This window comes from Embiotoca jacksoni, unplaced genomic scaffold, assembly GCF_022577435.1.
Source record: "Embiotoca jacksoni isolate LCO1_2020_lvr unplaced genomic scaffold, fEmbJac1.0.p SCAF_10, whole genome shotgun sequence".
NCBI classification, from domain to species: Eukaryota; Metazoa; Chordata; class Actinopteri; family Embiotocidae; genus Embiotoca; species Embiotoca jacksoni.
In genome coordinates, this window is record NW_027185230.1 from 76373 (window position 1) to 103404 (window position 27032).

At 40.9% G+C, this 27032-nt stretch overlaps 1 protein-coding gene across 2 annotated transcripts; it reads left to right on the forward strand.

Moving 5' to 3' along the window:
* The first annotated feature begins 757 nt into the window (after positions 1–757).
* Positions 758–24361, forward strand: prrc1 (proline-rich coiled-coil 1). Of its 2 annotated transcripts, XM_069160611.1 has the most exons (10): positions 758–1005; positions 1501–1621; positions 2631–2781; positions 6425–6823; positions 13781–13926; positions 16100–16202; positions 17165–17328; positions 18120–18223; positions 19492–19594; positions 20190–24361. In XM_069160611.1, the coding sequence occupies exons 3-10, from the start codon at positions 2670–2672 to the stop codon at positions 20397–20399; spliced, it is 1341 nt and encodes a 446-aa protein (XP_069016712.1). In that variant the 5' UTR covers positions 758–1005; positions 1501–1621; positions 2631–2669; the 3' UTR covers positions 20400–24361. The 2 variants fall into 2 exon arrangements, with proteins under 2 accessions (XP_069016712.1, XP_069016703.1); XM_069160602.1 differs by lacking the exon at positions 1501–1621.
* Positions 24362–27032: the final 2671 nt, after the last annotated feature.

The window sequence follows — 27032 nt, forward strand, 5'->3', positions numbered from 1 at the left end:
GCCTCAAAGAACAACAGTATGTGACCCCACAGGTTGCCGACCCCCCTCCTGTGACCTTTTGGTTCGGCACAGTACTTTTACTCTCATTCACAAACACAGCCTTTCGTCTACCCCTTAGGATTAATAGTTGATAATACGACCTATATATAATTAATATGATATGGCATACATATATGTTGTATTATTGTAAACATAACCTGGCACAGAATCGCACAACAGTCAAAGTTTATTCGCTCCAGTTTAATTAGTGATTCGGTTGAGGCTTAGTATTGATTCCACCTATGCTTTTGTTTTAGGCTAATTTTAGTAAAAGCCTGATCTGTTTAGGCCTCCTTTCCTGTCTAGTCTTTTATTAAGGAGAGCTTTCTGTTTCAGTCTCACAGCAGGATAAGTAGCCTATATTACTGTGCATAGATGTGTTCCCATAACTAACGTGACCTCTCTGATCAATAACGTTGACGTACTAGAATTGTCATTGTTCAGGAAATCATAAATAAACAAACGTTATCAACTACACACACTCAGCAAATATAAACTGTTTGACGTTACAACTTTATTTGTATGGCTGAAGACGTCCTCAGTTATACAGCGTACAAGACAATGAAAACGCGCGGAACAAAGTATTTTAACATGCGGTTTTTGTAGTTCATCCTCAGACATTGTAGTTTTTTCAGACAGATCTACGCCATTAACACCCGCCGTCGCATGATTACGTAGCCTAGTGTATCAGGTCGCATTCACCGCAGTCCTTTCGGATTCTCCTCCTCCTCATCTTTCCTTGACCTTAATGGCGTTTTTCACATATGTCAAGGAATAGCGCTTATTAAAGGATTTATAAGTGGGGTTTTTTTGTTTTTTTTCCCACTATTTGACCGCGCCCCTAGTTTGTCCGGGTGCTACCGGTAATGGGAGGAGTCACGGTCGAGCAGACGTGGCAAAACACAACGTCATCACAGTGGATCGGTGGCTCATTATTCATGTGTACTGAGCTTGTCTAGCTAACGGGTGAGTAGTCAAGCTACTTGTTAGGTATTAAAAGAGGGACATATACCCTTTATAGATAAATGTCATATCTTCAATATTATATTTTTTCTTTAGCTTTGCCGAAATTGGTTTGTAAGTCACACATTTACGCTACTGCTCAACCGTAACACACAACGTTTCTGTGTTAACGATGAGCTTGAAACACTGAACTCCCAAACATTTTTTTGGAAGGGTCGCAAATAAACGTCGTACACATAGAAGCGTTAGAATGTCCTAACATGAGACAGCTGTCCGTCTGTTTTTAAACGGTTGCATTAACGTGATACATCTTGAAACACTGCTGTGATGTTTTGTTCTTAATGAGACTGAACAAGCCGTGCTTAAATCTGCGAGTCTACTTCAACGATTGAAAAAGCTAATTGCATTTTAACTAGGGAGCAATAACTGACATGGCACATGTCTGTTATTTTGTGTTCTATTCCTTATGGTACTCAACACAATAGTTCCTCCATACAGGAATGCTGGTGCATATTCTCAGGGCTGAAGTACTGGGATGTCTCGCTGGAACAAGAATGGGCTGTTTGCCTGCCACTGCCACCTCCTAACACCCCACAGTTTAACAATGTCTCCGAATTAGGTAAAATATAGGAACTCGGAGGGCCTCCTTTTTTATTTCATGATGTGCAATCGTGGACCCCATATTAAATAAAAAAAAAATACACTTTTTAACTGCACTGCTGTGGATGGTTGGATTTGATTTAGCTGGAGTTGATGAAATCATCACAAACTACATTATTGGGGCCACTTTCTGCTTTACCTCCATGTTGCTAATTCAACCTTGGATATCCTACACAGCATTTTTAGGCAAAGGAAGTAAGCACTATCAATGTGTGTCACGGATGCACTGCTCTGATGTTTTTTCTCAAAGTTGTACTTTAACTCAGCTGAATTCATGTAAGTGATAGTAGAAAAACATTGACAAAAAAGACATTATATTACATATATATTATAGGGACAATCCTTGTAAACAGAGTATTTATTGTTGGGGTGTGGCATTACCTGCCAGCAGTGCCAGCAGCAATGTTACCCCCCAGCAATAAAAGATGCAATGTTCTGCTAAGGTTTTCAGTGGGAAAGGTTTTGTTGTTGTTGTCTCTAATAATGTTGGGATAAAGTGTAAATAAAAACAGAATGACATGATTTGCAAATCATGTAAACCCAGTTTTAATTTAAAATGGACCAAAGACAACATATCAAATGTTAAAACGGAGACGTCTTTTTCAGGGAAGGGCTTTCTTATTTCAGCAAAACAATGCCAAACTGCATTCTAGACGTATTACAAAGCAGGCTCCGTAGTAGAAGAGTCTGAGTGCTAAACTGGGCAGCCTGCAGTCCCTGCCTGTCTCCCATAGAAAAAATGTGGTGCGCCATAAAATTAAAAAATAAGACAAAGGACCCTAAACTGTTGAGCAGCTGGAAACAGTGTTGTATTTAATGTCGGTCAGTCTTAAAATGCAGTCTATAGTCCAGCACCTCATGTCCTTTACGAGCTCAATTGCATAGCTGCATTCTCAGTGTGTACATGCAACTGATTAGTTAAAAAACAAATTGAACTCCTCCTCATTCATCATAATATCTTATTGCAGCTTCATTATTGGCCAAAGTTCAGGTATATAGCTGCGAAGATGATGGAAGAAAGTGTGATTGAGACTACACCTCCTGCGAGCCCTACAACTCCTCTGAGCCCTACACCTCCGGTTGCGACTACCACAGTCAGCAGCCCTCCAGTCACCGTCGGTAAGAAATGACCTATGAAGTGTTGTTGTGTGAGCAGTACAGAGGGATGTACCAAGAAGTGAAATTAGTGGGTTAGTGAGGTACATTGAGACTAAAGCCACGGTTGTCAGTGTCACAAAGGTGTCGCTCTTTTAACCTGGGTAGATCACCATGGTAATTTATGCTGCAAACTTAACCTGGTCAGGAGCAGGTAATGTTTGACATCTCACAACGTACCAAAGCACTGCTTACTGACCAGTCAATTCTCTCTGAAAAATGTCATCACCAATTGGAGAAGATCCCGTGGAGCCCAGTGCGCAAAGTGAGACGGAGCAGAGTGTTCAGAGACCGAAAAACCTCAGGTTTCCCCAGAGATTTTTACATGAGACATAGATTCTATTTAATTGTTTTTTTATACTGATATCATCCTATAACAGAGACAGATTGAAGCGCAAAAGCATTGTACTTGTTCTACTCAAAAGATATGACAGTAAACATACCTCCTGCTTTGAATTATTTGACATAGTAAAATACAGTGGGGCAAAAAAGTATTTAGTCAGCCACCAATTGTGCAAGTTCTCCCACTTAAAAAGATGAGAGACGCCTGTAATTTTCATCATAGGTACAGTTCAACTATGAGAGACAAAATGAGAAAAAAAATTCCTGAAAATCACATTGTCTGATTTTTAAAGAATATATTTGCAAATTATGGTGGACAATAAGTATTTGGTCAATAACAAAAGTTCATCTCAATACTTTGTTATATACCCTTTGTTGGCAATGACAGAGGTCAAACGTTTTCTGTAAGTCTTCACAAGTTTTTCACACACTGTTGCTGGTATTTTGGCCCATTCCTCCATGCAGATCTCCTCTAGAGCAGTGATGTTTTGGGGCTGTCGCTGGGCAACATGGACTTTCAACTCCCTCCACAGATTTTCTATGGGGTTGAGATCTGGAGACTGGCTAGGCCACTCCAGGACCTTGAAATGCTTCTTACGAAGCCACTCCTTCGTTGCCCGGGCGGTGTGTTTGGGATCATTGTCATGCTGAAAGACCCAGCCACGTTTCATCTTCAATGCCCTTGCTGATGGAAGGAGGTTTTCACTCAAAATCTCACGATACATGGCCCCATTCATTCTTTCCTTTACACGGATCAGTCGTCCTGGTCCCCTTGCAGAAAAACAGCCCCAAAGCATGATGTTTCCACCCCCATGCTTCACAGTAGGTATGGTGTTCTTTGGATGCAACTCGGCATTCTTTCTCCTCCAAACACGACGAGTTGAGTTTTTACCAAAAAGTTCTATTTTGGTTTCATCTGACCATATGACATTCTCCCAATCCTCTTCTGGATCATCCAAATGCTCTCTAGCAAACTTCAGACGGGCCTGGACATGTACTGGCTTAAGCAGGGGGACACGTCTGGCACTGCAGGATTTGAGTCCCTGGCGGCGTAGTGTGTTACTGATGGTAGCCTTTGTTACTTTGGTCCCAGCTCTCTGCAGGTCATTCACCAGATCCCCCTGTGTGGTTCTGGGATTTTTGTTCACCGTTCTTGTGATCATTTTGGCCCCACGGGGTGAGATCTTGCGTGGAGCCCCAGATCGAGGGAGATTATCAGTGGTCTTGTATGTCTTCCATTTTCTAATAATTGCTCCCACAGTTGATTTCTTCACACCAAGCTGCTTACCTATTGCAGATTCAGTCTTCCCAGCCTGGTGCAGGTCTACAATTTTGTTTCTGGTGTCCTTTGACAGCTCTTTGGTCTTGGCCATAGTGGAGTTTGGAGTGTGACTGTTTGAGGTTGTGGACAGGTGTCTTTTATACTGATAACAAGTTCAAACAGGCGCCATTAATACAGGTAACGAGTGGAGGACAGAGGAGCCTCTTAAAGAAGAAGTTACAGGTCTGTGAGAGCCAGAAATCTTGCTTGTTTGTAGGTGACCAAATACTTATTTTACCGAGGAATTTACCAATTAATTCATTAAAAATCCTACAATGTGATTTCCTGGATTCTTTCCCCCCATTCTGTCTCTCATAGTTGAAGTGTACCTGTGATGAAAATTACAGGCGTCTCTCATCTTTTTAAGTGGGAGAACTTGCACAATTGGTGGCTGACTAAATACTTTTTTGCCCCACTGTATGTCTTTCTCATTTGCTTCCCAGTCTGTTTGACACTGCCAGTGCTGCACGTGAAAGGATAAGAATAAAATGTTCATACAGTTCATGAGGATACATCTAGACATTATTGTCATGAAATACCCACATGTAATTATAATATGATCTTCCTGTGCACTTAAGGTGATATTGCATGTCTACACATGACATATGGACCATTCACATGGTCTGCAATTTTTTTTTTTGTCAGCACAGCCTTACATCATTCAGTAGCTGCCGCTTTGATGCTTACAGTCTGCAAGAGGCTGCAAACAACTCCTCTTTTTTGTGAAAGCATTCAAAACTAAAGCAGAAAGCCTGGGTTGAAAATTGATAACAACTGTTGTAGCACCGATTATCTCATTTTGCAAGTTTCCAGTTTGTTGAGCCAGCTCCGACAAAAAAAAAAAAACGGTATGTTGAACTTGCTTCGTAGCACACCCCTCAGGTTTGGCAAGGTCCACTTTTTTAAGTAGTGTGGTGGAGTTTTGGTACAAAACGTTGCAGTCACAACCAAGATGTGTTTTTGTGAGTTGTGACAATCACATGAACATTTTTTAATGGGCTCAATACCATACAGAGACCAGAGGTCTTCACAAGTGAGAGCAACTTTACATATTCAGTGAGGATATTCATGCACATTTATGCACAGTAACAACTGTGGTACGCTTTGTCTAAGTTCTTATCTCAGCTGCCTTACAATGTCTTCAGTTGACTTTGTTACCATACAGAGCCATAACTGTTAACCCTCACTGTGTTATACAGCAGTAGACAAACAAGTTATGTTAAAATGCAATTTATTACACAACTGTGTTCCCCAAAAAGTTGGGATGCTTTGTAAAATGTCAAAAAAACAAAACCACCAGCAGGTGAAGCATTAAGTGTTATACCACACCCCAACAAGAAATACTCAGTTTACAAGGATTATAGAATCCTATAATCCTTGTAAACTGAGTATTTCTAATAATAATAGGAAAACACTCATCTTAACCCACAAATTACAGTCTAAAAAATGAGCAAATGCATAAATCAATACCTGTCTCATTAAATAACATTTGAATAGTAATCCTTATGTAGGGCTAGAGTATTACAGGGCTTTGTGTTATACTTACTTACTACTTACACCTGTTAGTGATTTTAATGTTGTGTGATCAGCGTAGCTCCCTTAATCCTAACAATTCTTTGTTTGCCAGTCTTGCTTTTGTTGCCATGGTTACGCCTGTGGTTTGTTTTGAGCGTCACAGTGTAATGCAATGTGAATTGGCTACGGCTAGCCTAGAGGACTTAAATTCAATGACAAAAAGTGAACAGAATTTGAAGCGCTTTCTGTTCACAATGCTAAGTGAACCGCAATGTGGTCAGAGAAAAAAAAACCAAACTGAGTCATTGAAAAATAGTATGACATCTTATGCACTGATTGAGAGTAAACATGGATAGCTACACAGTGCACTTAATAAAATGCACAGTATGAGGTATTTCTCTGATGTGACCCAAGTTCTTTTTGTTTTAGGTCTGACCAGCACTCTGCCACCTCCAGGCACCAGCTCCAACTTCATGGAGCCGCCTGCAGTCTCCACCTCTCTGACGCCTGTTCCCTCCCTATCTGCCTTCAGCGGCCCTCTCTTATCACCCCCTTCCCTCTCCTCCCAATTTCCCATTCCCTCCACACAAGCTTCTCCTTTCACCAGCAGCTCTCCCTTCCCTCCTTCTGTGTCCCCCTCTTTGCCCCCTTTGGCCTCTTCTTTCAGACCACCTCCTCCTCTTGCTCCTGGCATGTCAGCCCCTCCTGTAGGCCCGCCCATATCCACCTTCTCTGTGAGTGCAGGATATGACATCACACGGGGGCACGCTGGCAGAACACCACAGACACCACTGATGCCAACATTCTCCAGTCCTGCTGCCACAACAGGTCAGATTTCTTCATCTTTAACACAGTAACGTAACGTGGCAAAAAATGTAAACTGTGGTTCCTGTTGTTACAGGAGTGTTTCATAAAGCAGCACTGTGAACAGATATCAAGGTCAAGTGACAGCACGTCACATATTTAACTTGCATATGAGCTCCAAAATGCAATCTAAATGTACTTCTTATATACGGTATTAATTCCAATATGTGGAATCTGTTGTGTCACTTGTACAAATTAAGTAGGAAAATACAATTGAACTGTTGTTCCGGGAAGATGAACACTTTCATGAAATAACAATTTAACTGGTCTGGGGCATTTGATCATATGGCTTGATTTTCATCAGAAAATGGAGCTTGTTCAGTTTAAAATTATTATTATTTTTTTTTTAAAGTTCATTCTTTTCAGTTCAAGAACCAGGGATTGAGCCACCAACTTTACTATTACCATCTGAGCCACAGCTCTGTCATGATATGATTGAAAGTTTTAGAAAGGATGCTAAATGGACCTTGAGGTTAGTTTAAGTTTAAAGAATAGTTCTCTGGCTCGGATCCTATTTGTTACTTCAAAGTTGTTTGTCACTTTGCAACGTATAACTCATGTTCATTCATTTCAGTAAGTCCAAAAAAACAAAAACTGGTATGGGTGTGTTGATATGGATGCCTGAGTGGGGTTTATATATATATATATATATATATATATGTCAGCGCGTGTGTACGTTGACATTTGTACAGTTAGAGAAATGGAAATTTACTTTCTCTTTACCTCTCTCTATTTCGCTCACACATTTATACCCACATTTTCACCCACCCACCCACTCACCTACACATGCACAAGTCTTCAAACTCAATAGAATGCAAAATATCACACCTGATAGGTGCAGTATATTTCTGTACTGTATTTATGTGACTATATGAGTAGGCTATTGAGGTTTGAAGGGGTGTGTGTGTGTGTGTGTGTGTGTGTGTGTGTGTGTGTGTGTGTGTGTGTGTGTGTGTGTGTGTGTCACAGTAGACTATTGCGCTTTAAAGCCTGAAGCGCATAGCCTCGGTCATCAGTCTTCTTTGTCTTTTCAGGGCCGATATCGATTATTGGTAAACAAAGAGACTGATAAACCGATATTTGGAACCGATATGCATTTGCAGTAACAATGAAAATCTGTGTGTCAAAAATTTCCAATAACAAATCCTAACACAAAAGTTAATTCAAATGCCTTTAAGAATATACACTGCTCAAAAAAATAAAGGGAACACTTAAACAACACAATGTAACTCCAAGTCAATCACACTTCTGGGAAATCAACCTGTCCAGTTAGGAAGCAACACTGGCTGTTGTGCAAATGGAACAGACAACAGGTGGAAATGAGAGGCAATTAGCAAGACAACCCCTATAAAGGAATGGTTCTGCAGGTGGTGACCACAGACCATTTCTCTGTCCTCATCCTTTCTGGCTGATTTTTGGTCACTTTTGCATTTTGCCAGTGCCCTCACCACTAGAGGTAGCATGAGGTGGTGTCTACAACCCACAGAAGTTGCTCAGGTAGTGCAGCTCACAATGCACGTCAATGCATGCTGTGGCAAGAAGGTTTGCTGTGTCTGTCAGCACAGTGTCAAGAGCATGGAGGAGATACCAGGAGACAGGCCAGTACACCAGGAGACGTGGAGGGGCCATAGGAGGACAACAACCCAGCAGCAGGACTGCTATCTGCTCCTTTGTGCAAGGAGGAACAGGAGGAGCACTGCCAGAGCCCTACAAAATGACCTCCAGCAGGCCACTAATGTGCATGTTTCTGCTCAAACTGTCAGAAACAGATTCCATGAGGGTGGTACGAGGGCCCGACGTCCACAAGTGGGGCCTGTGCTTACAGCCCAACACCGTGCAGGGCGATTGGCATTTGCCAGAGAACACCAAGATTGGCAGTTTCGCCATTGGCGCCCTGTGCTCTTCACGGATGAGAGCAGGTTCACACTGAGCACGTGACAGACGTGACAGAGTCTGGAGATGCCGTGGAGAACATTCTGCTGCCTGCAACATCCTCCAGCATGACCGGTTTGGCGGTGGGTCAGCAATGGTCTGGGGAGGCATTTCTTTGGAGGGCCGCACAGCCCTCCATGTGCTAGCCAGAGGTACCCTGACTGCCATTAGGTACCGGGATGAGATCCTCAGACCCATTGTAAGACCATATGCTGGTGCAGTGGGCCCTGGGTTCCTTCTGATGCATGACAATGCTAGGCCTCATGTGGCTGGAGTGTGTCAGCAGTTCCTGCATGATGAAGGCATTGATGCTATGGACTGGCCTGCCCGTTCCCCAGACCTGAATCCAATCCAGCACATCTGGGACATCATGTCTCGTTCCATCCACCAATGCCACGTCGCACCACAGTGGTGTCGGTGGGGGAGCTCATTCCACCATTTAGGAGCCAGGACAGCAAACAGTCGTGATTTTGTAGAGTGTTTAGCTCGCAGAGAGGGAGCAACAAGCCGATTGGTTGAAGCAGAGCGGAGGGAGCGGGCTGGGATGTAGGGTTTGACCATGTCCTGGATGTAGACTGGACCCGATCTGTTCGCAGCGCGGTACGCAAGTACCAATGTTTTTAAACGGATGCGGGCGGCTACTGGTAACCAGTGAAGGGAGCGGAGGAGCGGAGTAGTGTGAGTGAATTTCGGGAGGTTAAAGACCAGTCGAGCTGCAGCATTCTGGATGAGCTGCAGAGGTCGGATGGCACTAACAGGTAGACCTGCCAGGAGGGAGTTACAGTAGTCCAGACGTGAGATGACCAGAGCCTGGACCAGAACCTGGACCAGACCCTGCGCTGCCTTCTGAGTGAGAAGAGGACGTATTCTCCTAATGTTGTGCAGCATGTATCTACAGGAATGCGTCGTTGCAGCGATGTTGGCAGAAAGAGAGAGTTGACTGTCGAGTGTCACGCCGAGGTTCCTAGCAGTCAGGGTCAGGGATAACACAGAGTTGTCCAAGGTAGTAGTTAGGTCGAGGGTGAGAGAATCTTTCCCCGGAAGGAAGGGCAGTTTGGTCTTGTCGAGGTTGAGTTTCAGGTGGTGTGAGGACATCCACTGAGAGATGTCAGTCAGACAGGCAGAGATTCATGCTGCTACCTGTGTTTCAGATCGGGGAAAAGAGAGGATCAATTGGGTGTCATCAGCTGTGGTAGGAAAAGCCATGCGAGCGAATGACAGAGCCGAGAGAGTTGTTGTACAGAGAGAAGAGGAGGGGACCCAGGACGGAGCCTCGAGGGACACCAGTAGTGAGAGGACAAGGTTCAGACACGGATCCTCTCCAAGTTACCCGGTAGGTGCAGTCGTTGAGGTAGGATGAGAACAGGGAGAGAGCAGAGCCTGAGACACCGAGGTCCTGAAGAGAGGAAATAAGGATCTGGTGGTTCACTGTGTCAAATGCAGCAGAAAGGTCAAGAAGGATCAAGACAGAGGAGAGACATGCTGCTCCAGCAGTGTGAAGCCGCTCAGAGACAGGAAGGAGGGCCGTCTCTGTTGAGTGGTCTGTTGAAACCAGACTGGTGGTCAAGAAGGTTATTATGGTGGAGATCGGAGGAGAGTTGGTTAAGGATAGCTCGTTCGAGAGTTTTGGAAAGAAAGGGAAGAAGAGAGACGGGTCTGTAGTTGTTTACATCAGCCGGGTTGAGGGTGGGTTTCTTCAGGAGAGGGTTCACTCTTGCCTCCTTTAGAGAATTCGGAAAGCAGCCAGTTGACAGAGAAGTGTTGATGAGATGGGTGAGAAAAGGAAGAAGGTCTGGAGCAATAGACTGGAGAATGTGAGATGGGATGGGGTCAAGGGAGCAGGTGGTTGGGCGGGCAGAGGTTACCAAGGTGAGAACTTGATTGGGAGACGGGGGTGAAAGAGGAAAGCAAAGGGGATGAAGATGAACATGTAGTTACAGAAGCTGGGTTTGAAAATGAGGAGCGTATGTCATCTATCTTTTTATTTTTTTTATTTTTTTTTAGTAAAGTAGTTGACAAAGTAGCTTGGTAAAAGGGTGGAGGGGGGAGGGGAAGTCAAGGAGGTTGGAGAAGATGGAGAATAGCTTTTTGGGGTTGGAAGATGAGGATTCTGGTTAGGTAGAAGGAGCTTTTGGCTGCAGAGATAGAGGCAGAGAAAGAGGAGAGGAGAGATTGATAGGTGAGCAGGTCGTCAGGGTGGTTAGATTTTCTCTCATTTCCTTTCTGCTGCTCTCATAGTGTCTCTCTCGGCACGCATCGAGTCAGACAACCACGGGGCTGGGGAGGACTTGCAGGCCTGTCGTAATGTAAGAGGACAGAGAGAATCAAGAGAGGAAGACAGAGTAGAAAGGAGAGTGTCTGTGGCAGAGTTAGGATGCATGAGTGAGTAAGAGTCAGTTGAAGGGAGGGCAGATAAAACAGAGGAGGCCAGAGAGGAGGGAAAGAGGGAGCGAATGTTGCGGCGGGCAGGTACAGAGTCTGTTAATGTGGGAGGGTTGTCGGTTTGAGAGAGTGGGAGAGAGTAAGAGATAAAGAAGTGGTCAGAGACGTGAAGTGGAGTTAGTTACATTTTGACTTGTCTTGAGGAATTTCCACAGAAGTTGGATCAGCCTGTGATCTGATTTTTCCACTTTTATTTTGAGTATGATTCTGAATCCAGACCTCCATGGGATAATGATTTTTATTTTCATTGATCATTCTTATGTTATTTTGTTCTCAACACATTCCACTATGTAATGAATAAAGATTTTCAACTGGAATATTTAATTCATTGAGATCTAGGATGTGTTGTTTAAGTGTTCCCTTTATTTTTTTGAGCAGTGTATTTCATGAAAAAAACAACATTTCAAAATTATCTTAAAACTAAAATTACAGGGAGCACAAGCATTTTTTATAAAACAGATTAAAAAAAATAATACAAAGACAGGTTTTCTCCCCGTTTCAAAATATACCACTGCTAAACATTTAAACTAAAGATTATATCAAATAAATACGCTATATTCAATATAAATAGATAAATCTCTGGGATGCTCCTTCAGTGTTTTTTCAAACTCACTAACAACAGACTGATGTGCTGCTGGAAGCACATTGTGTCATTTCTGGTTTCTGGCATGTCTGTGTAATAGTCTTGCTGCTCTCTTAACTCAGTTAATTAACTTAATTTTACACAAATTCTCCTTTCCTCAGTTCTCTAAATCCTGAAGAGCAAGGCCATTCAGTGTTAACAGCAAGAGGGCAAGATAGAAAACTGCTGGGGTCACTGGGGCCACCTATTTTGTCATTTAATAGTTACAAAACACTCTTACCCTTACAATATAATGTTATTAGATGTATTGATTGATCGAATTAACTAATCACCCACATCCCTTTTCTTTCATCTTAATTGTATCAACTTCAGACAACAAAATGTAAAATGAACATAGTAATACACTATTAGCATGGTGCGAACCCGACCCAATTTCAATGGGTGATTATATGGGTTTGGCCACATAGGGCCATCCCTACCTACCCGGTCCCAATGTCGCCAAGGCTACACACAAAGGTAGTCTATGAGTCAAGATGCCACACTCCTACTTGCTTCCATCCTCATCTATGGTCCAGATTTATTTAAAGTACTTCAGAGATGTATACCTTAGTTTTATTTATCTTATCACTTACATGTCAGGCATCTTCTTGTAAGTATTAGAACATTTCTAATGGGATGTAGCAGGGTTGTAGGCCACGTTTATTAAAGGCCTGCCTTTGGGCCACAAGAGCAACATCTATGGGAATGGCCTTGGCTGAAATAAATGACCTTTATCTAAATCAGCAATAGGACATGACAGTAGGAAATTACCTGCTGACACATCTTGCGATTTTCTCTCTTTCTTTAGTCCAAAGCAGCCCAATTTCGGCCCCGCTGGTCAAGTTTGGCCCACACCTCCTTTGTTTTGGCCCACCACGGCATTTGAAAAGCCTGTGCTTATTCTTTCCCCTTCTTAAGTGCTGTAAAATCCTAACTGTAAAGACTACGAGCTGTAAATTATGTGCCGCTAAAAAGCATACAATATAAATTTAGTGGCAATGTATAGCAGAGGGCTGTTAAGCTTTCCTATTAAATTACATTGTCTACATCTTATCTACGAACACTTATGGTATTCTCATCCTTTTTAGCTAATGCTCATGGTGCTGCGTGTCACTGTCGCTGGGCTGCCAGTTAAGATGAGAGATCAAAGGAGTTGCAGTTGCTGACAGGAAACATTTTTGAATTTGACATCTGATCTTTGATCGGCAAAATCGACTCACTTCATCTTTTAGTCCAAGTGAATGTTTCTGCCAAATGGGAAAAAAGTGTGAATTGCGTTCACAGTGGGAAACGGATGTGAACTCAGTGACCTTGTCCTTTGACCATCGAAACCTCTTCAGCCCATCCTTGTGGCTTGATGCCGCTTTTCATGCTAATGTACCAATTTATTGCACTGATTAGTCAAGTCAACTTTTAGCATGTTGTTAATTAGAGAAACTTACTGTTTGCTTACATCACATACTTTAAGTACTAACACTATTTTGAGTGCATATGGGCATTAACACTGTCAAATATGGAAACACATACACTATAGTTATGTGCATGGGGAACTCCAATCAGTCCACAAATTGAGTATTCAATGCTGGATACTTTTCGCACCAAACGGTGGCTATGTAGCAGCCAGAGAGGAACCACCGTATTTTCAAACAGTGGTGGCTGAGGAAGCTGCAGCTGTTGCGGAACTCCGCAATACAAATGCATGCTATACACGTCCATTGTAGTACAGCTGTTGGACTTTATGGGTCATAGTCCATAAACTATGAATTCTGCACTTCTAATAATGCAACCAATTGCATTTTTTGTTAGACCATGCTTATTTCAGTCTGAATGCACCTCCTCTAATGCCCCAAGTTGAAGTTGATACATTTAAAATTGTCATACGAGTTTTTCTTTAGAATTATTTCAAATATGCTTTATCCTTCCAGGTGTAGTTCCCAACCCCATGGTTCAGCAGCCAGCCATGACAGGAGGATTTGATGCTGGATCTCCAATCACTTTCCCAGAGGAGCAGGAGGATCCCAGAGTTTCTGGAGACACCAACACTGGTGGAGGCATCTGGGGCTTTTTCAAGGTAACACCACTTCAATCAAATGTGACATGAGTACTGTCACTTCAAAGCCCCTTTCAAACATGGAAGACAACAGACTTTTATGTTATGTTGCTTTTTCCTGATGTTACATGGCATTTAACATCAGAGAGAGAGAGACACACTTGAGATGAGTAATCAACAACAACCATTGAAAATAACAAAATATTCTTGTGGACTATTAAATTAAAGTGATAGAAGTAAGCATTATTGAGTTACCACCGTAGGAAGGGAATTACATCATCTGCATACAGGGCTGTAATGATGTTCTATATCTCTTATTTGTATTCCTGTTATGCTGAGGTGATTACAGATTGTCATGGTTAGTGGCTCGATAGCCAGTGTAAACAGCAGAGGTGATAAGGGGCAGCCCTGTCTTTTTTAAGTTTAAAGGGAGTCGATGTAAGTCCATTCGTCAAAATGTCAGCTTGTTTACATCGAATTTTAAGATCATTATTGAGAAGAGAGATCGGTCTATAGGATCCACATCGTGTTGATGTTTTTTCTGGGTTTTAATAATAGTGTAATTATTGCAGTGTTTCAGCGAGGGAGGAAGGGATCCTCTATCAAACGATTCTTGATACATTGTCAAAAAACTGTCAGTGTGGAGTGCTGCTTGGGTGTGTGAATTCTGATTCTGATTCTTGATACGTGTCGAGCAGAGGCGGTATTAGTTTGGTCCTAAAAATTGGCATCTCAGTATTCTGAACTGTACAAGCTATGGTGAAAGCCCAGAAAAAAATTATCAATTTCTTTTGGGTCAGAGGTTATCTCCCCCTTATCTATTTCAATTGAGTTGATTGCCCTCTCTCCTTGCATTTGTTTGATACGCCAGGCTTACCAGCTTTTTCAACTTGCTTACAATAAGACTGCCTTCATCTCATCAGGTTTTTTGTTGTCTTATCTGTAAACAAAACATTGTATCTCACTCTCAGCTTATTAAGATCTGTTGTTGCAGTTATTTTGGGAAATTTGAGTTTTGATTTCTTTTATTGATTTTTCAATTTGTTCCATTTCCAATCTGTGAGATTTGTGTTTAAAACTTGTAAAACTTATCATCTGACCTCTTAAAAATGCCACCTCACAGCTGCGGAAGTTTGATTGCTGTTATTTTCAAAATAGAAATCTATTTGTTTCCAACAAACCTAATAAATTCTGGATCCCTGAGCCAAGTTGTCTGAAAGTGCCATCTGGGAGCATTATATAAAATGCTGGGAAATTTTAGCAAAAAGTGAGACAGAGGGATGATCTGAGATTAAAATGCTATCATATTAGCAGTTTGGGATTTTAGATTCTTGGTCAGCTGAGACTAAATAATAGTCACTTCTGGAAAAAGTCTGATAGGTATTGAATAACAGGAAAATGTTAATTGGTTAGGGTGTTCCGTTTGCCATACATTGACCAAGTTAAAGTCTTTTATGCCTTGTAGTAACTCTTTTCTTGTCTGAGGGTGTGAGGTGTTTATCCCCGTGGACCTGTCCAGCTCTGCCTGGAGTACGCAATTGAAATCACCCCCAACGATGGCCAGTCAGGGCAGCTAATGATAAGAAAAGGCGTCTGTAGAAGTCAGGGTTTTCATTATTATCATATTATCCCATAGACATTAACAGAATTTAATTTGACTGTCAGAATTTCACAGTCGCGGCTCTGTGGGGCCCACACTATTTGTTTCAGCACTCCTTGTTTTTCTTGTCATTGAAGATGGTTCGAAACTAAACATTTAACGTTGCCGTGCTCTCTGGTTGACAAACTATGTTCTGTTTATACTATTCTAAACAATTTCAAACAAACCTTTTGCTTTTCCTGTGTACACCACTACAGATATACTAAATATATGCAGTAAATATATATGGGCCTGGCAGATTTATAGCACACTTACCCTCTAAGACACTGGCTGTTTTATAAGGCTTTTCTAATAGGGGAAAAATATGACACAATTAATTTGAAGTGTGAATTTAACATCATATTGGTCATTTCAAGGTTTATGTGGTGTCACATGTTGTGGATTCACTGTTAAATTGTGGTATATCTGTTGTAAAGCTTTATCATTTTTTAAAAATTGCTCACTCTGCTAACTACGACATACAGTATTTCAGCAATCAGATCTGCTTAGTTTTCAGACAGTCAGGTCATATGTGTTGTCTGTATGTATCCTCAGGGAGTAGCAGGTAACACTGTTGTAAAGACAGTCCTGGACAAAACCAAACACTCCGTGGAATCCATGATTACTACTCTGGATCCTGGCATGGCTCCATACATTAGTAAGTTAATCTGCCCTCTCCTGATCACATTTCTTGACTGACTGAGTGAAACATTTTAATAAATTTTCAAATAAATGGTCTGCACATGTATAGTGCCTTTTTACCTTATTGTCAACAATTTTACTAATCTTACGATTGCCATGCAATAAGGGTGGAACAGTTCAGGTAAAAAACAAAAATCCAACCCGTTTGAGTGCTGGTTACAGTTCAGGGCATGTCTATATCGTTCAGTTTGTTTAAAATAGGCTGTGAGGCCTGTGCAGAAATAAATCATTAAAATCATTAACTTATTAGGGGGGAAAAAAGCCTCGCACCAGTAACCCAGGGAGACATCCGCCAGCATTGTTTTGGTCTACCATTGGGAGAATTAGGCGTTTAATCTTACCTGTAATGATGACGGGAAAAAATAATGAGAACTCCTACCCATTGAATTGAAACAGCATCTCCATGCCGATTAATGTATGTAGCAAAATATATTTAGCCTTATGCAGTCCCGGAGGGTGCAGGATTTTAGCATGATTAAACTAGAACCATGCTAAAATATCTCCTCCTTCCAACATTTCAGCAGAACAGTAATTGCTGAACTTTATGAACACACATAATAAGAAATTGTCTAATTGTTGTCTTCTAATATAATGAAAGACGCTTAATTGATCATTTGTGTGCTGTTTTGTTGATGTCTATCATTTGGTCTTTAATGGGGCCATTTTTTATAAAAAATAATAAAGCTTGGTCTTGTGTTTTTAACTAGAATTTGGTTAGGGCAAATACTTGTAGATTTTGTTTCCCAAGCGCAGGAAAAGCATAAATGTTTAGAACAACTGAAAACCGTAACCATAAAACCGTGATACGAACTGAAACATTAATTTTGTTAACCGTTACAAACCCACTCTACAATTTGAGGGACAGTCACCCCTTAAGTTTAAGAAGTGTACTCAATAAATGTTTCTCTTGTTTTCCAGAGTCTGGTGGGGACATTGACATTGTGGTGACTTCAGATAAAGAGATGAATGTGGAGGCAGTTAGAGATGCCTTTCAGGAGGTTTTTGGGTTGGCCATGGTCAATGGAGAGGCTGGTCAGTCCAACATCGCCCCACAGCCTGTTGGCTACGCAGCTGGTGTTAAGGTCAGTTAACTGCTGCTCCAACCTGCTTTTTCAACTTTTTTACCAAAGGCATGCAGGTATACATTAGAAAATTGCTTTTATTTTTTTTTTCAGAAAATCAAAACATAATTTCCGTGAACTGTCAAGGGTGCCAACTTGCTTGGTGAGGGAAATGTATTGCTCCCACTTAAGGTCCTGGCTGATGATGGTGCCCAGGTAGCAGTAGGACTCAACAGTGTCAACTGGGAGTCACACAGGCTGATGGGCGGTGGGGGCTCTGTTTTCTCTGAAGTCCACAACAGTATTCACTGTCTTAAAGCCCCGTTAAGCCGTTAAGCCCCAAGTTGCTTTGGCTGCAACATTACATCAGATGGTCAATCTCTCCCCTGTAGGCGTAACTCGAGGACCAGACTCGCATACCCAGACCTATCTCCACAGCTCTGTGCCAGCAGGCTGTAGCATATGTCAAAGCTGGAGAATATAAAGGCATGGATGACCACGTCCAGCTCAAAGGTAGCTTCAGCGAATTGATCCAAGTTTGGAGAAGATTATATAGCCTGCTGAAATGTAGATCTTGTCAAGCTCTCCTACCCTCCATAAAGAGCCGCCCACAGTCACTTAAGTAAAACATGCCTCATCCAGCGACAGTCCAAAGGACTGGGTGTCTGTCAGGCAGTTGTGTCAATGTTGGTGAGAATTCTGAACAGCTTTCCTACAACAGCAAATCTTCACATCTGAGAGGCTGGAACCTCTTAACAAGAAGAGACATTTTCAACTTCAGTCATGACCTACCCGAGTGTGTGTGTCTACAGGGGGCTCAGGAGCGCATTGACAGCCTGCGGCGAGCTGGTGTGATCCATGAGAAGCAGCCAGTGGTCTCTTTGGAAAACTTTATTGCTGAACTTTTTCCTGACAAGTAAGAAGAAAAACTCGTACCAATGCTGTTCCCTTTTGCTATTTGCGCAAGATTAAGCTTTAATAAACCTACATGAGCTGGATTTAAGGCTCCCCTAAACAGCTGTCAACTACAAAATAAATTTGTTTATAGTTTTGGGAAACCCCAGTTTACATTCAGTGGCACAAAATACATGAAGTTTTATTTTTATGGACATATCAATTTGTAGCATGTTGAGGAAAGTGAAAATGTGTATGTGTGGCGCAATCTGTTTTTTGGGCTCTTAGCAATGTTTTTGTGCCCAATTTTGGTGCAGAAATGTTTCAGTCTGATTTTTAGCCTTTGTCCTAAGGAAGCCTGTTTTACCAATATGAGGACATTTTTCTGATAACTAGGGTTTCACACTGGATTCGATTCAATTTCGATTAGACAGAATTGATGATGCTTTAGTTGTGCATCAGATATATGCAAATATTTTGTAAAGAACATCACCCATGAGCTCAGTTTGATTGACATCAATCCACAGCCCCATGATGATAGCCCTCCCTGCTTTATTCAGAGCCATTGGATAAAAGACAGATTTCAGAAAAGCCAATCAAAATGCGGGACATCGTGTCAATTTGTGGGATGTGGAAAAAAAGAACAAAAAGGCTGTGCAGTCCTGCACACAGCGGGACATTTGGGAAGCCTAATGGCAGGAGACCTTAGGGTTCAAGGCCTTGCCCAAGGCCACTTCAGTAGACAGACAGACTTATCGTTACAGCAGCGGCATGTACAGGACAAAGCAATACATTACAGAATATAAAATAAAGGTAGTAAAAATATTAAGTATGAACAAATGTTAAAATGCACATTATATACAACTTAAATAAAAATAGAATAATATTAAATTTAACTAAACTCAAATAAACTAAACTAAACCAGTGTGTGGACAGGAGGTTCGGTGATTAGACTGCCAACCTTGTGATTGGTGGACAACTTACTCTACCATTGAAACACTGCCACTGCTTCAAAATATACATACATGTTTTTCCCTCAACTTTTTTTTTTTTTTTTTAACGCACAGATCTGCAACGCACTCAAAAATGGACTTGCATCCCAGTTTTTAGTCACGACCCACTGGTGTAATAGAATGAATCCTATTACTAGCCTTTTTCAGCATTTCTGTCGACACCAAAATCTAAAAACATAAAAGGATTTAATGTCCTTCCTTCTCATTTGATTTTGATCACAATGAGTTATCAACAAATAGAAGACATGAATTTTCTGAATCCTTTTATTGTCTGCAGGTGGTTTGACATTGGCTGTTTAATCCTGGAGGACCCTGGTCACAGCATCCATATTGAGGTCTTCACACAGGCAACCCCTCTGGCTCTGGATCACATTCAGCAGGTACAAATCAGCAAATGACCACCACACGATTCACTTGTACCACTTGCATTACAAATTATTATAATTTGAGGAAGAAATATATGCGTTCAAGAAGAAAGTTGTAATTTTAGAATAGAAAATCTGAATATTTCACAACCAACAGAGGTGTGTCGTATCCTTGGACCATGTCATAGATAAAAAGTAATTTTATCAGTAGTAATGATATCATGACGTCCACATTGACATCTGTATTTTATCACTGACTATAAAAACCTCTTTGGATATATAAACAAATTTGGTCAAAGGCAAATAAGTCCACAATTACTGACAAAAACTCTGTCTAATAAACAAATACACTGAAACAGACTTTTCTTTCGGTCTTCATCTGTCTCTTATCTATTCATTCCTATCATGTTCAGAGTCTTGGGGACTGAAGACTGGCATCTGTCTTGTTGCTGTTTGTTGACAACTTGAATTTTCCGCCACTGCCACTTGGTTTATTGTCATTAATGGTGATCAATATCAGCTTCAGTCTTAGGACAACTTTATTTAAAAGCTCTCGTGTACAAAGCTTTTACCAACTCATTCAACTTTTTTGTAACCTTACCCTATGCAGGCTCAGTCTCTGACTCCACCCGACTACAGCCTGCGCTGGTCCGGGCTGATTGTTACAGTGGGCGAGGTCCTGGAACGCAGTCTGCCCAACATCAACAGAACAGACTGGCATCAGGCCATGACGGGTATGACCCAACGCCAGATGATCCAGAGTGCTGCCAAAGCTCTGGCTGGAATTTACAAACAGCAGCTGCCACCCAGGACTGTGTGAGGCTGAATGGTTCCAGTTTTTCACACATACTGTTAGGGGGTAGTGGCATGTTGAAGGATAAACTCCACGTAATGCCCATCACCCTCCATCTGTCCTTGCAGGGAAAAGCCAAATGCACATTTCTTTACAGATATTTATGTTTGTGACCACACATGTTTATTGACATTGAAATGTGTTGTACTGGGGAGTACTGAAGGGTTTTCAGATATCAAAATCAATACTCTGTTGGCATCTCAGGCATTAAGGAAGACTTAACCATCATCTCTTCATTCTTCTTGTATATAATGCATATTGATAACACGAATTGTGGCAATATTTTTTTTTTTTTTTTTTTTTGGGGGGGGGGGGGAGGTCTCTTTCTAGATTTTATTGTTATCGTAGAGACTCTATATTTTAAACATTATAACAGATCCAAAATTTTTGAAAACCTGAAACTTGAGGTCTGTTGAAAAATAACATGGCTCTACTTGTGGCAATTAGACCTGGTAATGTGGACCTGGCCTTGGTTTGCCCACAGTCTAGGGAATGAGTGGACTTCTACTTTAACACAGTAGATTCTTTTTTGTAGTGCACTATTTTGAAAGAACCACTGCCTGTTTCACATTTTGAAGACCTTAAACAGCAGGTACATTTTTTTCCAAAGGATTTCATAAACTGTTGCTGCAGCTGTCAATCTTCTGTTCAATTTCCATGATTTTTTTGTAGATATTAATTCATTCTATGTTTTCCTTGATTTAAAAATGTATTACTGTGACAAATTTACTTGTGCAGGGACCCTCCCTGCACAAGTAAATTTGTCACATGAGCAGCTCGGCCTAATAATGCATTACTTTGTACCCTCACCATCCATGAAAAATGTTCCTGTGCTCATTACTTTCGCTGTAATGGGTTAATTCCTGTTGCCAACACTTGATTCCTGCAGTCACTTTATATCTGCTATTTTACCTTATATTTCTTAACTTACTATCACTCAATGCTTATGTACATTTGTCAATTTGAAATTGTAACAGTTGTTCGACTGAAGCACCTGTGGAGCAAAATCCTCCAGCTCAGCTCAGTCAGCTCAGCTCAGTTAACAATGGATTCTCTCTCCCCGTTGGCTTCTTCTCTCCTCTGCTCAGTGTGCCGGATGGTTTTCCTCTACCTCCTTTAGTAATAATGATGCTTTTCATAACTGCAGTCTTTTCAATTCATTGGAGGTGAAGCTTAATAAATTTCAATCGCAGCTCCACACCATGAAAAACAATCCATTAACTGCTGCAGCTATCTAGGCCTCGGAAGACGGTGCATAGCTGCCCAGGGTTGCAGGCTCCCATAGCCCATTCCCAGCAGCTCCCGAACAGCGGGGACAGCAAGACAGTGGCAGTACGAGCGAAGCATAGCCCGAAACAGAAATCTTGCATTCACCACCGAACAGTTCTGTTTCAAATCAGTTTTTCCCACTCAGCGACACACATGCTGAGATATAAAATCTGGTAATTGGCAGTGTTATTTTGAGAAACGTGATGTGAATGACCCCTGCGACCATATACCTTGGGTCAGAGCGATCGACATGAAATCAAATTTGAAACTGCTCGCTAGTCCTAACGTAAGTACAGTAAGATTGTTATTTACATCATCAGCAGTAATGATACCCAATTACAGCAATCGGAAGTCACTAAAATTAATGTTTGTAGGTTGTCTGAGTTTTCCCTTTACCCATTCTTAACCAGTGAAGATGTGTTTAGCAGCATGTCGTCATTCAAAAGCTGACTGTCGAGGTGGTGTCCTAGATAGACAACTGGAAAACTCTCTGGGGAAAACCTGGTCTGATTAGGAGACACGGTACTCATCCAACTTTGGATGGTGCAGTCTCATATCTAGAAATATGGCTGAGTTTATTAGAAACCCTAAAGCATGACATTCCAAAGTTCAGGCCAGTAGGCAGTGTTTCAATTTATATGTCCAAATAAGATAACAGTTTGCCTTCAAAAAGTCAGCAGAAACTATTACTGTGGTTTCACTTCCATGCTACTCTTTTTGGAACTGACCCCTCCACCACGAAACCCCTTTCAACAGCCCTTGTGGCTGTGCATCAGTAACGGATACTATACCATTACGCAGCAATACATTATAATTAAGTCAGATTATTGCCATTATCACAAAAAGAACTGTTTTATTATATTAAAAATCATATATGTTATTGTAAACAATTGGGCAAACCTCTACTGGAGTCCATGCCTCGCTGGGTCAAAGCGATTTTGGTGGCACAAGGGGGACCTACACAATATTAGATGGGTGTTTTTAGAATTGTAGTTAATTGGTATGAATGTCTTTTAAGTGATGTGCTGTCCATCACTTAGCTGTGGTTGTTCTGCCAGAGTGGGTAGGTGGAGCTAATTCAACGGGCTCAGTCAGAAAAAAGCATCCTCACTGATCTCATTATCAAGGTTTTGTTCAAAAGAGGATGAATAAAATAAACGGACACCTGTAAAGAGCTTCTACAGTTCTGCTTTGCTGTGGTAGATTGATGATCACAGTGTTATACATCTATTATTATTATTATTATTATAAAAGGCCTTGTCTGTGATCAGCGTTTGTTTTTTCCTGCAATGAATTAAGGCTATGTTGCTAGTTTTTCTGGCCTCGACATCAATACATCACTGCAGTCAAGCAAGTTTAATCTGCATGCAGCTCTTTCAATGGATACTTCACTTTTCATTTTTTTTCCAGTGTGAATGGATTTAACCACAAAAGAATCAGTATATAGAGTGCAACTGAGACAAAGCAAGAATGGTCGTGAGTCAAATGATGTCATCTTGTTTTAGATATAATGTATGGCCTTAAAAATTAGTGTCACGTTAACTGATTCTTGCTAACTGTTTGCCTACCATAACTGTTATGCTTTATGTATGCAGTGTAACAATGGATAATTGCAGCAGGTAACCTGGGACACTGTCAGGAACAGATGTTACTTGTACAATACACTAAACACCATCGTTTTAAGTGATTTTTGGGTGGTATTGGGTGTATTTTGTCTTTTAAGTATGCCTTTTTACAAAAATGAAATAAATCTTTTTTCATGCTGATTACTATAAATTCTACCCTCCACCTACTTACTGAATTTTTCACCACTCGTACAAATACCTACAGATATGAAGCATTTACTGGAACAAGGAAAGTGATGCCATCCCAACCATGCAATTCTTTATTCCCAGACCATGATTATCTCAAATTCTACAGGCCAGAGATATACTTATTCTCTTGGTCCTCAGAGGATGTTTTCTGGTGAGGAAATGAGGAGCATCATAAACAAGTTTCAACGAGTTCTTTTTTAGAATTTTATTGAATGTTTTTTTTCTGTATTCATTTGTAGCACAGTTTAATGTGAAACAAAAGCACTGTTAAGTTATTTACTCGTACATAATATCGGGTCCTACCAAATTCCCATGTATATTTCCCAAGCCAATGTAATCATTCCTATACACTCAAATCATTTATGTCTATGTTCTGTTCAAAGGGTCATTCTAAAGTTAAATATGTTCTGATACAATGCGTCCGTAAAGTGTGGATAAGGCTTTGAAACTCCATGTAGACGTTATGAGGAAAAAAGCTGTATGTTTGACTTGATATAGACAATATGAATAATCAGTTAAAATAATAATATTTCACTTCATTATTGTTTAGAGAGTAGAGATTTAACGGGTAGGCATGATAGATTATGAAAACAACAGAAGCACATATTGAAGCCTTTTGAACACATGTTGATGTTAAAAAAAATAAATCAGAGTGCACACACATTATTGTAGTTTTACTAAAGACAAAACCTGTAAGACTATCCTAAGCCTCGGACAGATAATTTAACAGCAGTTTGTGACAGAATAGTCCAACAATTAACATTTTTGTTTTCTTTGCTTGAGAAGGCATGCAGTCAGCTGACACTATTGTCCTGACAGGAGATAATAAAAACCACGTTGATCATTTTTCTGTCTTTACTTCCCATCTTACTATCTGTTTTACATTTATCGTGAGAATGTGTGCTGTGCACTCTTTGAAGGCTTCTGTTGCTATTACAACAGGGTTGTAGATATGTTTTCTCCGGTAGGTCTTCACGGGTAAGTGCTTCCAGTTTTTCAAAATATACTTTACCAAAAACATTCAGAAGGCAACCGTGCTAAGAAGAGCCGTTCTTCTGATGTAAGCAAAATCTCTTTTGTATAGGTCTGTGATGTCTACCAAATTGGCATACATTGATGGACTCGGTTGAGATGACCCAGGATTGTGCAGAATAGATTACAGAATGTTGTACAATGCATGCCAGTTCGATTTCCGTGCAAATGATCTCAACTTGCTGTGACATCATAAAACGTAGCCAACAGTAACTTCACGAGATCAAGGCAGATGCAGGTTTTGGAACCAGGTGCCACAGTTGCATTCCACAGCCTGCACAGCCTCGGGGCATGATGGGAAATACCTGTCTCTTACCTGATCTAAGTGCTTAGTGGTTGATCATGAAGTTTCTTACTCAGAAAAGCTTAATAGGTTTATATTACAGATCATAAACTGCACACAATATATCATAGATCTAGTCTATTGCAGCCGCATTACCATTAGACTGATTTAATTTTTGATGTATATAACAACAAAAGAACATACGGAAAGTTGTTTGAGGGTTTTTAAAACACCATCTGTACAGATGTGAAGTGCTGACTGTCTAACTATCTGTCATAACAGAGATGAAAGGTGTTGTTTTGTATTCTTTGCTCTGTATTTGGCTTTTTATAATTTTATTATTTATTTATGCAGTTTGAAAGGAACAGGTCTGATAGCGCATTTATATGCAGTGGTAAACTGCAATAATTAATAATCAAGGGATACCTTGGGTATCAGGTATTAATAATCAAACTGTAACTTAAGTCTCATCCAAGGGTTCAGATAAACTGTGCGGGAGTGTTGGTGATTAAGCAGATTTCTGTTGAATGACTGACACACGTGTTGCTTTGCTCTTCCTCTTCTTCTTCTCCAGCCTCTTGTGAGCATCTGTGTAGTCCATTGATGCAGGAGTTTACACTTGAAAATCAGACACATGGTTCAGGATCAGAGTAGTGTCTGATAAACAACATTTACTTCATGAGCAGAATCTTCTAGCTTTTTTCCCTATCTTCTCATACAGTCCTCATCAATGCCACATCAACGGTCAATGGTCTTCGCCAGTCAGTGGCCTAGTCACAGAAGACTGTTAATGACATGTTGGAGTACACTGTATCAGTGGCAATACTGTTGTTTCAAAATGTCAAAGATGGGGCATGCGCTTTAGCTCAAATCAATTTTGGAGTCACTGTGTAACCCAATTTAGACAACATCTCGTTCCCAGCCCATAAACTCACTCATCACTTTATCAGATTGCTCTTTTGTGTTAAAACTACGTTGGCACTGAGGTGCAAAACACAACAACAAAAAGAAAACACACACAAAAAAAGAAGCGCAACAACAAAAACGAGCAAAACACAACATACCTGAAAAAAACGCAAAAACCTGTGGTCCTGAGGTGCAAAAAACCAAAAGAAAGCCCAACCACAAAAATGAGCAGCCACAAAGTGAAAAACACAAATACAAAAAGAAAAAAACACAACAACAAAAATGTATGGTCTTGAAGTGCAAAGCCCCCCTACACCTCCTTCCAATTCATCCCAATCCAGTTTAAAGGATCCATCATTAATTAATGTACAAAATATGAATGGAATCATTGGAAGAAAAGAACAGAAATATGTATTTGCTATTAACGATGGACTGTTCAGTAAAAGATAAAAAAAATAAGAAGATAGTTATACCATTCATTCTTGACTACAAATTGAATGCCATACTAAAAAAATATTAGTAGAAATAATAGTAAAAATTAATCACATTAAAAAGAATATCTCTTTTAGCTTGGCAGTAACACAACAAATTCTCCCCAAGTCTCTCAATGGCTCAGTGCACCATCAATTGCAGCACTTTACTACTACTGTGTGGCCAAGATGGGAACTAATATGTGCAATGATCCACCATAATAATTTCAAGAACAATTTTGATACTAACGCCAGAGAGCCCAAAATCCAAACTGAAGGAAAACACTTTTATTCGTACCCTCCATAACTTGTCCTAAATATGGCATGAAAACAGCCACTTTTAAGCAATAGATACAGACCCGTCTGTATATTGCCGTATTGTGCGCCCCCCGGCTAATTTCCCACAGATGAAATTCCTTAATCACTGTGCCGGCAAAAAAGATTGCCAGGGAAAACTGCAGTTTTCTCTGTTTACGTGTTGAGGGACCATGCTGATTTATTGGCCCAAGATGATGACTGGTTGATGAGTCAATTGAAATTGCCAAGAGCCTATTCTTTTGGACCTCTGTGTTAAGCCAGGCCCGGCTTTGGAAAGGGAGACAGAAGGGAACCATGCTTTACCAGTGCCTTTACAAATACACTCAGGTTCCTTGCATTCAATCCAGAGGTAGCTGTCTGACTGGTCTCATCCGAACGTCGCCCAGGTATATAAAATTTACCTCCACAGGGTGAGCAGTGCAATTTGCAGCAATGAGCCCATTTCCAAATGTGATTGACCGCAATTACATTGCTATAAGGGCACCATCAGTGAACGAATTTGCTTATG

What these genes read in the sequence shown, in the direction of transcription:
- prrc1 (XM_069160611.1), top strand. Translation starts at nt 2,670, where the DNA reads ATGATGGAAGAAAGTGTGATTGAGACTACACCTCCTGCGAGCCCTACA. An exon ending in GCATCTGGGGCTTTTTCAAG is followed by an intron (nt 13,927 to 16,099) that starts GTAACACCACTT and finishes ATGTATCCTCAG; the next exon opens with GGAGTAGCAGGTAACACTGT. An exon ending in TGGCATGGCTCCATACATTA is followed by an intron (nt 16,203 to 17,164) that starts GTAAGTTAATCT and finishes CTTGTTTTCCAG; the next exon opens with AGTCTGGTGGGGACATTGAC.